This window comes from Olea europaea, chromosome 10 (assembly GCF_002742605.1).
Source record: "Olea europaea var. sylvestris chromosome 10, O_europaea_v1, whole genome shotgun sequence".
NCBI classification, from domain to species: Eukaryota; Viridiplantae; Streptophyta; class Magnoliopsida; order Lamiales; family Oleaceae; genus Olea; species Olea europaea.
The window spans coordinates 10,790,230-10,806,965 of NC_036246.1; the positions used below are offsets into that span (position 1 = coordinate 10,790,230).

General features: G+C 34.6%; 1 protein-coding gene across 4 annotated transcripts; it reads left to right on the forward strand.

Annotated features, from left to right (window-relative positions):
- The first annotated feature begins 932 nt into the window (after positions 1–932).
- LOC111401200 (nicastrin) lies at positions 933–16,168 on the forward strand. Of its 4 annotated transcripts, none has more exons than XM_023028828.1 (16): positions 933–1,287; positions 4,319–4,442; positions 4,528–4,642; positions 8,663–8,719; positions 8,818–8,894; positions 9,203–9,280; positions 10,030–10,101; positions 10,232–10,305; positions 11,094–11,226; positions 11,350–11,421; positions 12,868–12,987; positions 13,973–14,044; positions 14,229–14,369; positions 14,545–14,629; positions 14,730–15,195; positions 15,535–16,168. In XM_023028828.1, the coding sequence occupies exons 3-16, from the start codon at positions 4,618–4,620 to the stop codon at positions 15,797–15,799; spliced, it is 1,737 nt and encodes a 578-aa protein (XP_022884596.1). In that variant the 5' UTR covers positions 933–1,287; positions 4,319–4,442; positions 4,528–4,617; the 3' UTR covers positions 15,800–16,168. The 4 variants fall into 4 exon arrangements, with proteins under 4 accessions (XP_022884596.1, XP_022884593.1, XP_022884595.1 ...); XM_023028825.1 differs by having other exon boundaries at positions 4,319–4,438; positions 8,637–8,719; XM_023028827.1 differs by having other exon boundaries at positions 4,319–4,438.
- The last annotated feature ends 568 nt before the right edge of the window (positions 16,169–16,736 follow it).

Below are 16,736 nucleotides of genomic sequence, written 5' to 3' on the forward strand. Positions count from 1 at the left end.
ACTTATGTTAAGTATTGGTGATATGCCACATCATCATTTAATTGATACCAATGTGTGTCATGTCACCGGTGCTTAACATAAACTAAGGAACGGTGTTTAAGAGATCATTCTTGTCAATCCCTACTACACAGGGACTACATTACTTTTTTGTTAGTTATTGTGATTTAGTTGAAACAAAATGAATATCAATGAACTAATGAAATATTGACTAAATCAACATGTCTCTCTTTTATTTCATGAATATAAATTATCTTGAATCGGGCAATGAAACAAGTTGATCGAAACAGAAAAAGGAATGTAATAAAATAAACCCTATCCAAGTAAAAGCTGATGACTCAAGTTTGAAAAACGAATAGCAAAAATGGTGGTCAATTTGACCCAAACAAAAATAAATTTGCAATATCAATATTAAGCCCATATTTGATGGTTATTACAAAGAGAAATTAAAGAAAAATAATATTTTAAATAAAATTTTTGAAGAATATTATTAATTAAAAGTTAGAAATTTTTTTTAAATTTACGTAAAAAATATTTTTTATATGTGAAAAATGAGTATGAAAAATAAATTTATTTTAGGCCCTGTTTGTTATCTTTAATAAAATAAATTATTTGTTATAATAACATTCTCTACCACAAATTCCCATAATAAAATATTCTACATACAAATCAATAAAAAAAATTTAAATTTCAACCGCATATTCTTCAAAAACTACTATTCAAAACTCTATGAGGGTATTTGGTAAGAATTTTGAAAATTGACTTTTTGATCGTTAGAGGTAAAAGTTGATCCTACCTACCTGTGAGAAAGGAATTTAAAAATGATGATTGAAATAATAAAATAACGATAAAAAAATTAATTTTAATTGACTTAAAAGCCTATAGAACACCCCTTATATTTTCTCCTAAAATGGAAGATACACAACCTGTTACTAGGTTTGCTATCAGACCTGCTACAAAAAATCCCGAGTTTAAATAAGGCCCCTTGATCTTGAATTTCATGGGGCCGGCAGCATTACAATCAAGGGTAAATCCCTGTTTAAATCCAGGCCAAGATCAAGGGCCGAGGGTGGTTGGCCTGTTTGAATGGCAAAATCCGTCTGCTATAGCTAGTAAAATGGCGTGGGGGCACCTTCACTGAAATTTCCTGTCTTGTGTCCATGGCCTAAGGCTAGGGCTTTTGCTACTGACAATTCGTGCACAAATCAATCACTTTCCCCTTCGCCATGGCCACTGTGACCTCATTATTGCTCTTTGTACTCTGCGCTAGCTTCGGCCTCTCTTTCTCAGGTTCGTTACTTGAACTTTTTTACTTTTAATTATTTATATTCTGAAAAAAATGGAGGACTATAGGAGTGATTTGATTTGTTCGAGTCTGTTTTAGTTCTATGTTGATCAGAACGGTGGCCAGTTAAAGTTCAGTTGCAGTTGGCTTGCTTCATGTTTAGGTCATTTCGTCGATTGTTGATGATTATGAGGTTTTGCTGTGCAAGAATCCTTTAACTGTCGCTCTTATGTTACGGAGGATTGAAATGATACATTTTCTGGGAATTTATTTAAAGATTTCTCGTGTTGGAGGAATGGCTGGCCGTGTGGCAAGCGTTTTGGGATGTTATAAATAGACTCAATCATTAGAGAATGGCAAGATAGCAAAACATTGATGGGCATGCAGCCCCAAGTTGCATGTACATGATTGTTAACACTAGATATGCTCAATTCATGTATTGACAAACTAGATAATTGAGGTACCACTAGTCTTTCACAAGAAACCTTTTTGGTGGTAAGAGGTAACTAAGATTTAGGTGAATATACTACATAGATAAACTCTGCATTGCATACCCCATGCACCGACTACTACAAAAGAATTGTGTGCTACAAGATTTCTCATCTATGGAGCAGTATAATTGAAATGTTACTGTCACCTTGCTGGTGAGGAAGAGACATTTAAAGTGAGCAAGAGTTTATCAACTTCACTGAGTATACGTATCTTCCACAGAAAAAGAATGAGATCTTCGAAAAAATATATTCGATCTTTAGTTTTTTGCCTTACTTATAGGGAAGAAACTTCATGTGAACTAGAGTCTTATCTCTGATGCTCGAGCTCTTCGAAATGGTCGGAATACCTATGTTAGACACGACGCAGGCATGGGTACGAGTTATGTGTCGGATCCTACAAGTTTCAATTGGACACTACGTAGTTTTTGCTTCTTCATTCTTTTTCTTCTCTCTCTCTTTTTTTCTTTTCCTTTTAAACCTAGTGTTGCCTTCGAAATGGTGAAGGCTGACGGCGCTAGATTTTTCTTTCTTCTTCTTTCTTTTTCTTTCCATTTTCTTCTTTTTCCTTCTTTCCCTCTCTACATAGGTGGTTTAGGGTTTTATTTATATAAAATGAAAATGAGTTCCATATAGTGCTATTTAGTACTTCACTAAGTTCAAGTTGTAATCAAGTCCCTTATTTTCTATTTTATATGACATTTAGTAATTAACTTCTCATAATTGAAAACTAAATCTCAAAATTCTATTTTATTCGTTTTAATCTCTTATTCAATATTCGTTTCCTTCTTTGTATACAATTGATTTTGGTTTATTTAAAATGACATCTTGAGTTAGCAAAAAAAATTGAAGCTTGAAAGACGTACTCACGTACCTGTATCCGAAATTTGGACTCTTTGTAGCCATTTCTCCATATCTTACATTTCAAAAAATAAAAAATTCCACATTTATATATGTACCCGTACCCCGATACCCGTACTCGAGTCCGAGCATCACAGGAATGTAGTATATAAAAGGATGTATCTTTTCTTAGAATGGACTATTAATTGCAGGTTTAAGTTGCAGTTGGGGATTACAACTTGGCTTCCTTGTTTAATTCTAATTAGTGTTGGATTTTAGGTTTTAAATTGTGATATGTTAGATTTTATGCGCAATATTAAAGAGATGAAAATGAAAATCAACACAAGAATTTTACGTGGTTCGGCGATGTGCCTACGTCCACGAGAGCGAAGCGGAGATTTCTTTATTCAGCTGTTAAAAATAGGGTTACAACATATTATTTATACTAACCCTAGCCTGGGCTCATATAAGATTTTAAGGTCCGTACAGAAAATACCCCTGTACCGTACCTCGGGAGCGTTGCCCCCGCACCTCCAACCCATTCAGTGTTCCTAACAATCAGACAGTGAATTAAACTCGCGCAAGGCCGATGTCGTCGCTCCGCTCCGTCCCGACATCGGCCCATTTGATCCAGAACCTATGTTCCACTCTATATGAGTCACATGCACAACATGATAAGCCTTTGCTTTATTGTATAACAATCAATAAAAGGTTAGATAAGTTTGTTTTTAATGTGTAAGAATTAAATAAGATCTTACGTGGAGAAAGTGTAATCAATCTGCAGTGATATCAACTTTTGTAATTTTTGTGACAGGCATGCCCGTGCTGAAAGAGTTTTCCTCTTAGTTACAATAAACGGGTTTTATGAAGACTGATAACTACACTCTATTGGATGTGTTTGTTATGAATTTGATTCTAAAAGTAGCATCAAAGGGATAGATTATTCATGAATACACATGTTTCGTCGAAGTAATTGTGAGATTAAACCAAAATTGGCTGACCAGAAAAGCTCTGTCTTAAGACTCAGTAGAGATCTCTAACTGCATGTAGATGTTAATACTTGGATCATTACATCAATTGACAATGTTCCTGTTCTAGGTTACTAGGCCTTTTTTTTGGCCCTCATATTCTAAAACTCACTTTTCTCCAAACTCATTTTCAATCACACATTCCCCAAATAAAACAATTTTGCACGTGGATCCATAACTTTTTCTTGCTTTTTAACTACACATCAAATCACTTTTTAAAAAATCTATTCTAAAAAATCTCTACCAAAAAGGGGCTAAATATCATTTGCATGTCAAACCTTTTGTGTTTACAGGAGTATATTTAGTTGAACCTGAATGTAATATGTATTCAAAAGATATTGATTGAGAACATACATGATTGTAATATATGAAATCTTCATCTTGTTTATTATTGTTAAAGAAGATTTGAATATATTAGGTGGTCTGCCAAGTCTCTAGTCTGGCTGCGGAAGCAGTGGACTAGTAAGTAGTTCTCTTTCTATAAGGTACTTGTATGCTTCTCTTGTGCAAATATCCGAAGCTGCAGTTCACACTTAAGTGACTTGAAATTTGTACTTTGCTCTGTTACTTTATTTATTTATTTATTTTTTCCATTTTTCCCTCATGTTAAATTTCTTTCTGTCATGTTTCTGCGCAATATCTTATCTGTTCTAATCTTAAGGTTTATTGGTATTGGACAGATTCAGGACAGGAGAACTCATTTGAGTCGGTTCCTGATCTGGAGAAGTCAATGTACATGCATGTTGATGGATACCCATGCGTACGGGTCCTCAACCTTTCAGGGGAAATTGGTTGTTCAAGTTGGTATTTATATTATATCGTTGATTGAACTTGTTGCATATCTAATGCATTATTAGCCTCCCTCTCTGATTACCAATTTGCATTTCAGATCCTAGTCGTGAGAAGGTTGTTGCTCCAATTGTTAGATACAAGAGTGCAGATGAGCTTCTCAAATCAGCTGCAGTACTGGTTTCTATAGATGAATTTGAGATCTTACTTTCAAGGCATGTAATGTTTTTTTTTATATGGACACAATTTTATATCTTTCTCCTTTTTCTTTCTCGTGGTCTCCTTAATAAAGTCAATACCATTAGTTAAGTACTTTGAAAGTGCGTAAAAGGAAAAGTAAGTAATATAGTGAATAAATCAACGTACTTAGAGATCCTGACCTGTATCATTATGTGTGAACCTATCCCTCAGGTTACTTTTTTAGAAATTAACTCTATGAAATTCGTTAAACAAAATGAGAACATGTACAAGCTGAATAATTGCAATTTAGGTACCTATAATTACGTGCTAGCTGAATGCATGCTGTTTGGAGTTTGATTGATGATGATCAATCTTCAAGGGCCTTATTCCTGGATAGTAGTTCACTTTTATCAGATGAAACTTTAGATAGTTAAACACTCTTTATTAGTAAACAATATCTGATGCTCAGTTGTCAGGCTAAGTCTTGTAACCTAAATAAGAAGGCATATTTCAATGCCCTGGTCATTGAGAAGGTATAATTGTGCTTCTCCTTCCTCTCGTTAACTGTCACTTCATTGGGGTTGAATCTTTGTAAGTGGAAAAATTTAGTATTTGAGTATTCATCATACAGATTTATCTGGGGATAGTTTTACTTTTAGTAGTAAGATAGATGCAAATTCTCCAATGAGAATGTTAAAACTTTAACTTGTGAGAGCTACAATGTATTTCTTACACGGTGTTTCCTTGCCCTCAGTTCATGTAAATTATGCAGGCTCTCTTGGCGATAAATTAGATATTTGTATCCATTGCATTGCATTTGGATAAAAGGAGTACCATCTGCTAACTCCATAAGAAAGGAGAAAAAGAAGGAAATAAATGAAATGACATTTATAATTCGACAAATATTTGTATTGGGTAAAAGTTGAATTTTGTTTATATAAACTACTATAATAAAGTAAGCTTGAACCAATTAGAATCTTTCGTTGACTCTGCTTTCAATTCACCCTTTCATTTGCCAAAATATCTTAGTAAATCAATTTTCACAATTGATATTAATTTTGGTTTCTCTCTCCCTTTTCTAAAATGTTGTATAAGAATATATTTTTTGTGAATGAATAGGACTAAGGAGTTTCTTCAAGTCTATTTTAGATGTATCAATTGGTGGCACTTTCATTTGTCGGTATATTCTTCTTTTTTTTCTTTAAATGAATTCTAGTAATTGTGCATCCATGTTAACATTCCTATTTTCCTGTGTTCATCTTATAGTTTTTTCGTCCTTGACGATGGAGCACTCAATATTATGAAACTCAATTGGTCTAACAATTGTTGTATAGAAATTTTTAGGTATCTTATGTTCAGTTAGAATCTCCAAAGAATTTCTCTAATCCATCCAATTTGGTCTAATCTTTCATGTTACGTTCTTTCTCCAAGATAACACTAGATTTATTTAATGACTCCAATATCTTCCTCATTCATACTGTGACTAATAGACCTTTTGTGTTGTATTTAACTTAAAATCTTTAAATTCTCAATCCGCAATTGGTGTTTATAATTTATTCCATTTGAATCTCAAAGACTGAAACTATGTCATTTAGAGAGTAATGTATGCCAACAAACATTCTCTTGGCTATGTATGGTAAGCTCATTCTGACTTAAGCAAAGAGATGAGGACCCAAGTCAAACCTTAATGTTTAAATTAAAAGGAAATTCTCGGCAGCTAATAGAGATTGACGTCACTGTAGCAGGGAAAATATATACATGTTCATGTTTGCCAGCAAAAGGATTACAAAAATTAAAATTACAGAAGGAACACGCTCAAACAAATAACTGCAGCTGGAATGACAAATACAAGAGTGGAATATCAAAGAAGATTCAAGAAACTGAATCTTCTTTGTTGGTGCGGAGATCAACCGCTAAAGGAGAGATTCCCTTCTTTGTATCGTATTGCCTCAGTGTCCACTGCCATGGTGAGTGATTCCTTAGACATTCATAATGGGAGTTATAGCTGGAATATAACTTTTGGGAGGGATCTTCAGGATTGGGAATTGGAAGATTATTCGCTGTTTATGACCATTTTATATGAGGCCCAAATTCGGATTGGAGAGAGGGATTGTATCAGGTGGAGGACAGCCCAGGATGGCATTTTTTCGGTTCGCTCGTACTTTGGTTCCCTCATGGGATGTGTGAATAATTCATTTCCATGGAAGTTGGTTTGGCAGTGTAAATTGCCTCCTCGAGTGGCATTCCTATTGTGGACAGTTGTGAGGGGACAGGTCTCAACGGTAGATAATCTTCGTCGTAAAGGCTTTTATGCAACCGAGTGGTGTTATATGTGCAAGAAGGATGGGGAGACGATTGATCATTTGTTCATTCATTGTGATGGTGTATGTTGGATTTGGAACAGTATAATCAGTTCACAATCTATGGATTGGGTGATGCCTCGTCGTATAGAGGACGTGATACGGGCATGGCGTAGAAAACTTCGGGATAAGGATAGCAAACTAGTATGGCACCTTATCCCGGGCTGCATTGTTTGGTGCGTGTGGAGAAAAAGGAACAATCGTTGCTTCGAAGACCAAACAAAGACAAGAGAGCAGATAAGAGAAACATTTTACTTTACCTTGTATTCTTGGTTTAATGCTGTGGCTAGAAATCCTGTAGATGGGTTGCCTAATTTCATGTTTTTCCTTAATAGCTTAAAGTGATTGTACACCCCCCGTATATTCTCTTTTAAGTAATAAAATTATTTGATTACTTATCAAAAAAAAATAAGACATCCCTTTACCAGTTATTAAGAAGAAATTTTATATGAAAAGTAGAAAGCAAGAAACCTGGCATCATTTTTATGCAACTGAGAATTAATGTTCGTGATTGTTGGCAATTTCTGACATAATTTCTATGTTGTTTGAAGACCTTCGAAATGATGCTCCTCTGATATTACCCAATGAAATATCTCCAACAGCATGATATAGACTTCCAAATTTTGATTCTCTACTACATATTCCCCCCATCTATTCTATGAATCCTAGTGAGCATGGAAAGCTAAAATATTAGGTTGATTTGTTATCGAAGGGATTCATCAGTGAAGTTCATACCCTTGTGTTGTCCCAACATTACTTACTCCCAAGAAAGATGGTACCTGGCTTGTGCAAATTGATTGCAGTGCCGTGAGAGTATCATCATCAGATAGAGATTTTCAATCTCTTAACTAAATGATATATTACTAATAGAAAGTGGTTCCAACGGATGAATAAATGATGACTTTCAAGAGAAAATATGCTCTTTCCAAATGGCTAACCATGCTTTTTGGCCTATTAATGTTCCTAGACCTTCACTTGCTTCATGATTTGCATATCATGATCATTTATTGGGAACTTTTTGGTTGCTACTTTAAAGAGTATGGATATTAGACCAACATATTTTTTTACTTTAGATTTTATATTTATTCTAGATGGATTTTTACTTTAGATTTTATATTTATTCTAGATGGAATTCTGTTCCTAACACCCTTTTCCTTGCAAATGACACATGGCCCTTGTTTTAGCCCTATTTGTTGGATAAAAATGTTTTCTTAAACAGTGTTTTGACATCATTTCAATCACACATTCTTCAACAAAATAATATTGCATGCAATACAAAAATTTTCTTATTGTTTAACCACACATGTTTCATCAATATACTATTCAAAAATGCATTTTCCCCCCAAAATGGGGTTCAAACAAGGGCATGATATGATGAATTGTGCATGTTATGACTTATTGTTTACAAGAAAACTTTGTTTTTTCAATGCTATTTGGTTTTTTATGGATCAATTTAGCATGTAGGCTTTGGTTTTTGCACGTGATTCTCCATGCAAACCGTTTGTGGTCAATAGGTCAAGCTTATGCTCTCTATGATAATTTCTTGACCTTTTGCTTTCTTAATATTTATTTCCTTTCTATCTTATTAAAGTGATTGGTGCTGTGCTAAATCTGATTTCGTATAGCAATCTTCTAATTATCATTGTTGTTACTTGTTATCTGATTGCAGATTATCAAAAGATTTAGATTTTGCAGGGAAAGTGGCCGGTATATTGGTTGAATCACGAACAGAGGTCTCTAATGGGTTGAAGGGTAAATGCAGACTGCAGTTAATTATTTTTGTCTGTTGTAGAGAGAGAGAGAACAAAAGTCCATTAGCAAAAATAATTAATCGTATTTTATGCTTCCAGGGTTTTCTCCAGATGGAAAGTTTCCCCAAGCAGAATTTGCTCCATATCAAAGCAACAATTTTACGTGGAACCCTCCTGTATGTCAACTGAGTATATGCTCAAAGTTCTCTTGTTTACCTGTTTTGATGTATGCTAAAAAGTCGAAGGAAAAATTTGTTTGAAATTCATATCTACATTGAAAAAAAAAAAAAAAAAAAAAAATTTTTTTTTTTTACATGTTTTGATGTATGCTAAAAAGTCGAAGGAAAAAAATTTTTTTAAAACTTTTTTACATAATAAAAAAAAAAAAAAAAAAAAAAAATTACAGGTTGATCTGCATTATCAAGTTTTTCCCAACTTGCAGTTTAATTTTCTACCTATCAGTTCTCGTTGTTTCTGCCTGCAGGGATCTGGAATTATGTGGAAGGCTTATAATTTCCCTGTGTTTTTGCTTTCCAGGACTAGCACCTTGATTTTGCAAGAGGTAGTTTGTGTTCTGGAGACATTCTTTACCCACCATAATTTTGTTTCTTGGTTAATTAGTTGCCAGAATAAGTAAGGGCGTGTTTGATTACATTTATTTTCCATGGAAAATATCAGTTTTCCACCTAAATTTCTACTTGGAGTGTTTGATTGCTATTTTTTTCCATGGAAAACATTTTCCAACTTTTGAAAATATGCCTAATTTTCCTTATTTTTAAGGAAAATATTTTCCTTGGGTGGAGGTGGTTTTTATTTTCCAAAAAGATGAAAAATATTTTCCTTTCTAGGTGATATTTTCCATGTCAATCAAACACACTCTAAGTGTTCATTTGAGAAGAAGCAAACGAACCCACTTGAAGAAAGATATTGTCAAGAGTGTCAGGTTTCCATTCAATAAAATCACTTTACATACCTCATTTGGTTAATATTTTAAAATCAAATGGATTGATGTCGAAAAGAGCATCTCAAATTTCATTGGGAACTTAGCTACTGTTCTTTTTTGACTAATATTTTGGGTACCTTCTGTTTGTGCAAGTTCTGCATATAGCTTTCTGTACAGTGGGGATTGAGATGACTTATCCACAATAGAATATCAGAAGTCTACTTATCTTGTTATGCTTTAATTTTGTTTTCTTAATTAATGGAGAGTTGAACACTTTTGCTGTTTGGGTTGGATCCCACACAACATTGGTTTTGCATTCTCTTCTTATATCTGATTTTCTAACAACAAAACCTCTCTTGTGCATGCAGGTTGTCATGAAGAATGAGAAGACCAAGAAATCCAATACTGAAAATGTAGCTGAATTTAATGTGGTGATGCAGGTAAAAGTTTTGGCAAGATCACAATGATGAAATCAGCATGTAGGCTCTAACAACATTATAATAAAACCTGATACTACAGAGTTTCTATTTGTTTGCTAATGAATGCACCTAATGTTTTTAACTTTACTAGACAACGAAATCTGGAACTCATGATTCAGACTCTTGTTTGAAAGAAGAAACTTGTCTACCTTTGGGTGGATACAGGTGATTTCTTGAATTTTAGTTCAATTTCTTTGTGAAGTACTAGTTTTACATGCTCTAGTTCAAAGGATTTCTAGAATTTTAAGGTTGGTGTCTTTCATCATTATAGGCTTGAAACAGGAGCAATGAGTATCCAAGATTTTCAGCTAGATTTTTAGAAAGCAACAAAGTCAATCAACAAGTATGAATATTTTAGCAGTCAGTCATATGTGCAATAAATGCAAAGCTAAAGAGATCTTAGGCAAGATCAACAATTTTATATCATTTAAAAATTATCTTCAACACTTCCTCACACGTGTAGGCTAGATTCATTTTCTCCCATCAAAGCCTAATACGTGGATAATTTTATTTAAATGGGTGATGGTGAGAATAAGCTTAAGTGGAGATAGTGCTAAATGTATATCATTTTAATATTATTTTCGACATACAATGAAGCTTTGCTTCTTTGTTTGAGCACTTTGTGTTTCTCCAATAAAAGTTTTGGCTCTTTAGGTATTAGAGCAGAAAGTTGGGAGTGTAAAGCTAGTCCCTCTTCTCTAGCAAATAGTTTTAGTAAACATTCTTTTTAAGTTACATGTTTGTCCTTGGTGGGTGTTGAATTCTTGGAGAGGTCTTCAAATGCTTTTTATATTTGTTTCTTGATTTTATTACTCAATAGCAATTTGTATAATTATATCCAATATCACTCAACTGTCACGTAATATAGTCTTATTAGTTCATTGGTTTTACAACTGGTATTCCTTGTGTTGCTAAGTTAATTGACCTTTTATTACCTACTGTATGAAGTGCAGTGTCTGGTCAGCACTTCCACCTATTAATATTTCATCTTCACAAAAATCAAAGCCAGTCATAGTAACTATGACATCAATGGATTCAGCATCTTTTTTCCGTGACAAAAGCCTCGGTGCAGACTCCCCCATATCAGTGAGTTATCCTTTTCACTGCCATTCATTTTTGTTTTTTATGTTGAAAATCATATTCTTTTGTTGTAATATCTTTTGTTTGCAAGATCTGAAAATCGCTCTCAATGTTAAAACAAATTTTTAGGGGTTGATTACATTGCTAGCTGCAGTGGATGCTCTTTCATATCTCGATGGCTTGGATGAACTTAATAAACAGGTTGGTCTCTTGATGAATTTTTGAAGTGAATGTTCATTTTCAATGGTTTCAACAAGGCATAGCTTCTATTGTAGCCAATAGTTGCAGTTGTTACTGCTTGTTGGTCTATTTATTTTATCATGTTATGATAATGAGGATAATTAAATTGCTTATATTCTTTGCAAGTTTGCCTGTGTTTCTTCCTACCTGTAGGAAACTCAGTTAAAGGAGAGATGCAGAGGGTGCCAACAAGAATAAAAATTTGTCGAATCTTATGAGATGATCCTTCTATGAATACCTAAAGGTTCAAGTTCATAGAATATTATGTTGGAACTAAAAGTTTGAAACTATTACTGAAGTTAAGTATAGAGTTTTGAAGGAGATAGTAACACAGTGGAATGAGATGGCTGCATTGAAACATGACAAATGATGTATCGGGAGAGTTTAAAGTTAGAAAACCCTCGAATAAAGAAATATGGTGTTGGAACCTGAATGCTTAGATTGCTGTGAAGATTTTAGAAAACTATGTTAACTAAATGGGAAGCTAAGAGATTGGTTTCAGATTCCAGTGTGGAAGTATACAAGTATTTGTGTAGTTATCATGGAAAGATTGGAAGAAAGCTATGTACAAGATATCTTTGCTGAGAATGGAAGTAGATATCTTGGCATATAAGATAATAGAAAGATGGATAAAGAAGAAAATTTGATTTTGTGCAAAGGAGAATATACTACGAAAATCACTTAACTTTTAGGAGTTAGATAGAAAAGGATGGAGAAGAAAAAAACATTTTCATATGGTTTTTATTGTTTCAGAAAAAGTGTATGCTTGGATGTCCGACGAATTGATATGGTAGGTGCTAGAGAGAGAATTTCTATGGATATATCTATATAATATTAATGATATGTATGGAACAACTACTGTTATGTAGGCTTATGTCAAAGTTCTACTTTAATTTCTTATCTTTTCACTTTAGTCATAGATGATTTTAAGAGACATATCCAAGTTGAGGTCACTTGGTAGGTGTTATTCGCTAGGGTTTCTGGGGTAGAGACTAGGAAGGGGTAAATTAAGATTAGAAGTACTGCAATCCTAGTATAACACATTAGAAAAGAGAAAAGTAGACCGCAATCTTCATGGCCTGACTTCATTGTGTTGTTTGACCTCAAATTTATGGGAAAAGAGAAAAGTAGACCGCAATCTTCATGGCCTGACTTCATTGTGTTGTTTGACCTCAAATTTATGGGAAATAAATAAGGCTTAGTATTGTTGTTGTCTCTTTTCTTATGAATAACACTAATTTCTTGTTTGCTTTACAATTACTCTCAAATTCATCAAAATAGCTATGTACATCATCTAAACTGTCATTCTGTCTAATGATTGTGTAAAATTTCCTTATAGTTTAGATGCTATTGATTTTCATTACTCTTTTCTGTACTATTTGTGCTAAAATTTAATCTCTGCTGCAGCTTGTGTTTGTAGTTCTCACTGGAGAATCCTGGGGCTACCTGGGCAGTCGCAGATTTGTTTTAGAAGCCGATCAACATTCAGACTCCGTTAGAGGCCTCGACTTCGCGATGATTGAAACTGTATTTCTCCTCTGCATGCTCCTTTTAGTGTAATTGGAAACTTACACAGTGCTTTTAACCGTGAACTGTACTTAATTGCTAATCCTTTTCTGTATGATGGGCTATGAGAACTTTGATAACCTTGTTGACTTATAGTCACCAAAATGACATGTCATTACTGTGGCAACACAAATTTCTTTGCTTCAATGTTCTAAACATTCATCGTGTTTTGACGGAGAAGCAGAAAAATTGAATTAATAAACTTTCAGAACCAATTTGTCCTTCCAATTGTCAATTATTTTCATTTCCCAAAAAAGAAAAGAAGGAAATAAAGAATCTATGTCCTGCAGTCGAATGCTATCAGTTGATCTTTTCGTAGAGTAGATTATGTGGCTGACAATTCTTGAAGAACTTTTCTTTTTATTGAATTTCTACCATTCATAAAATGGTACAAAGAATCTAAATCAGAATTTTTATATCTGACATTATATAAAGTCAAATGGTTGATAGGTTGCTTTTAATAGGAGCCATAACCAGCCTTCCATCATATCCTATGTTTCCTTGTTCATTATGAAGTAGCTTATTATTTACATTCTGCTGGACCATTGCAACTTGTGGAAAATGGGGTTCAATATACCAAATCTATGTGTCGGTGAAATTTTCTGAAGACTAGCACCTCTAGTTAATAGATAGATAAAGTGTTGAGGTTCTTGTTGGTAAAAGTTGGCACAAGCATGGGGATAATACTCAAAAATGGTCAAGTTGATGTTCTGCTCCTTCATTAAGCGTCATCTATAACTGACGTAAAACCCAAAAGAGAGTGGACCGTTTTTTAGACTCTTCCTGCTCTCTTTATCATTACTGAGATTTTTTGAGGTTCTAATTTAAGGTTTTATTTTTACCCTTTGTAGGTTTTGATGCATGAATTTTGATGATGTGTTCCTAAAGTATTGGTAAGTAATCTGGCATGTAATGGGAAATAATTGTGGTGGTATGATTTTTGCAGGTGATGGAAATTGGATCTGTTGGAAAGGGCTTATCTAACGGCGTCAAGACATTTTATTCTCATACTTCCGGGGTAAGGCATTTCTTGTTCTAGGAGCTTAACCTACCAATGCAGTGCTATAATAACTTAGTCTTGAGTACTTTGACCAATTACTTAGTACGTTTTTATCTTTGTCTCGATCCTGCCCATGATGCAATAACGTTTTAAACAATTATCATGATAACTTGTCCTCAAGTTTAAATAATTAACCCTGCAGGATACATTGGCTACAAATGAAACATTTCAAGCCTTGCTACGTGCTCAAGATTCCCTGAAAACTGAAAGCATTAAGATCTCCATGGCAAGCACATCAAATCCTGGAGTGCCGCCGTCTTCATTGATGACATTTCTGAGGAAGGTCAGCACTTAGTACATTGTTAGGATTAGTTCATAGGAACAGACTTTTTGTTGCCTATAATAAGATCTCTTTAACTGTACTAATATTTATCTTTCTTTAAATGTTAGATGAATTGATGAAATGTGAATCATATATTGTATTGCTATGCATTTCCTAAATGTAATCTGTTTAACAGAAATCTCAGATTTCTGGTGTTGTTCTGGAAGATTTTGATACTTCTTTTACCAACAAATTCTACCACAGTCACCTGGATGACCTATGTGAGTGAACCCAAGTTCACTTCTGTCTATTTGTCCTGATCTATATGAGGATTATATAATCTCTATTGTATTTTGTTTATAATGTGTTGCTTTGGTGCAGCTAACGTTAACTCTTCGGCCATAGTAACTGCTGCTTCCCTAGTTGCTAGAACGCTATACCTCCTTGCCAATGACCAGAATGCTTCAGCTATAAATGCTATCAATGTCAATGCATCTTTGGTGGAAGAACTTCTTGGTTGCCTATTAAATTGTAAACCAGGCTCATCATGTGAGCTGATGAAGCACTATATTTCTCCCTCGGCAACTTGCCCTAGCCATTATGTAGGTGTTATTCTGGGAGAACCTTCTTCTGTGCCTTATCCTGCTTATGTGAGTGATGTTTCGAGGTTCGTTTGGAACTTCTTGGCCTCTAAGACATCAATCTTTTCAAGAAATATTACCTCTGCCTGCCCTAATGATTGCAATGGTGTTGGTGAATTGTGCATACGAGAAGAAGCTGATGGGAAAGGCATCTGTGTTATATCAACAACCAGGTGTTTATTCTTGCCCTTCTTTTATTTCACCAGGTACATGTTGCAAAAGCGCAGCATTATTGCACGTTGGATTATGAGTACGAGTAGAAGCTGTAGAGCAATGAGATGTTTATTTTCCATGCTTAGGTAAAATCTGGAAAATTTTAATACCCCTCTTAAAATGAATGATCGTTAGTTTTCTATGGTAGGCCAACGTCATTTATCCTAGTTATTTAATGGTCCATTCTTCTGAGGAATAAGCTTGCCTGGAAGGCTTGCATTATCATTTTTTAAATCCCATTCTGCTCATTTGGGCTGCATAATGACTGATTTTCCACTTAATTACTTATTTTTCAATTGTCTCCATTTTTTATAAGCTTCATTTAATCTCAGGTATGTCCCAGCATATTCGACACGGTTGAAGTATGAGTCTGGAAGCTGGACTGTACTACCCTACAATTCTTCAGAGGAGATGAGTGCTGCTGACCCTGTCTGGACAGAGAGTAATTGGGACACAATTAGCCTCAGGGTGTACAAGGTCCAGAATACTGCTTATGATGGCCTAATTCTGCTGTCGGGTATTGTTGTTACAGTTTTGACTTACCTTTTAATACTGATAACCAGAGCTTTCATTCGGAAGGCCCTGAAGTGGGATTGATATACAATGATTGGAGATAACATATTGGTGACTTATGTAATAGCTCATGAGCCGGGTAAAGAAGACTTGTCATAAAATTTTACCGAGCTGCTGATGAAGTGTAAAGAAAACAAAATCATTGCAATGGTCGATAAAGAAATATGTGCAGACATTTGAAGTAATCAATTGGGTATAGCAATTTTTGAGCTGCATCCTTGTTTAACCTATTCTTTGACTATCTAGTATCAGAATGGTGTTATTTCCAATCATACTTTCATATGAGCAGTTCTAATTTTATACTCTCGCAGAAAGGAATGTTATGCTTGAAAATGAAATGATTTATTAGATATTATGGATGATCAGTTATGAAGGGATAGTTTTGTTTTTTTATGCTGGTGCTGTATAGAGCTCTTTCATATGCATGTTTCCTATTTTGGGGGTTGGTTCACGTGCAACATTATACATTTATGGTATACCCATAGGCTTTTTCCTATTGAAAAGTCCAAGTGCTGCACATTCTGCTCTTGTAAATAGTTTGGTACATTCTTATTGTTGCCATGGGGCCTACTTACTCCATTAGCCCAATCTAAGTTTAAGGTGCTGAGGTTCCCCTTCTAAGTTACTAGTTGCTAAGATTAACCTACTAGGGATATGGAAACTAAGCGATGGATTATAAATTCAGTTTTTATTGGAGGAAACCATTATTTTTCCCTTGTAGGGCCACACGCATTGCCATGAAAAAAAAAATTTAACCGTACTTCATTCCCAACATTCCCATCCGTACCTGCCTGCATTTTTAGCCTTGGCAACCCTCACCCAATCGCACTAGCATCTCTGGCTCTCCCACCTGCAACAACCCCTTGTCATTAACACCCCTACGTTAAAGCCCTAATCTGTGACAACTAATTCCATCACCCAACCACATTTCTAGGAGAAATACGAACAAGGTAGGCCTTGG

What these genes read in the sequence shown, in the direction of transcription:
- LOC111401200 (XM_023028825.1), top strand. Translation starts at nt 1,224, where the DNA reads ATGGCCACTGTGACCTCATTATTGCTCTTTGTACTCTGCGCTAGCTTC. An exon ending in TTTGAGATCTTACTTTCAAG is followed by an intron (nt 4,643 to 8,636) that starts GCATGTAATGTT and finishes ATCTGATTGCAG; the next exon opens with ATTATCAAAAGATTTAGATT. An exon ending in AATTTAATGTGGTGATGCAG is followed by an intron (nt 10,102 to 10,231) that starts GTAAAAGTTTTG and finishes TAACTTTACTAG; the next exon opens with ACAACGAAATCTGGAACTCA.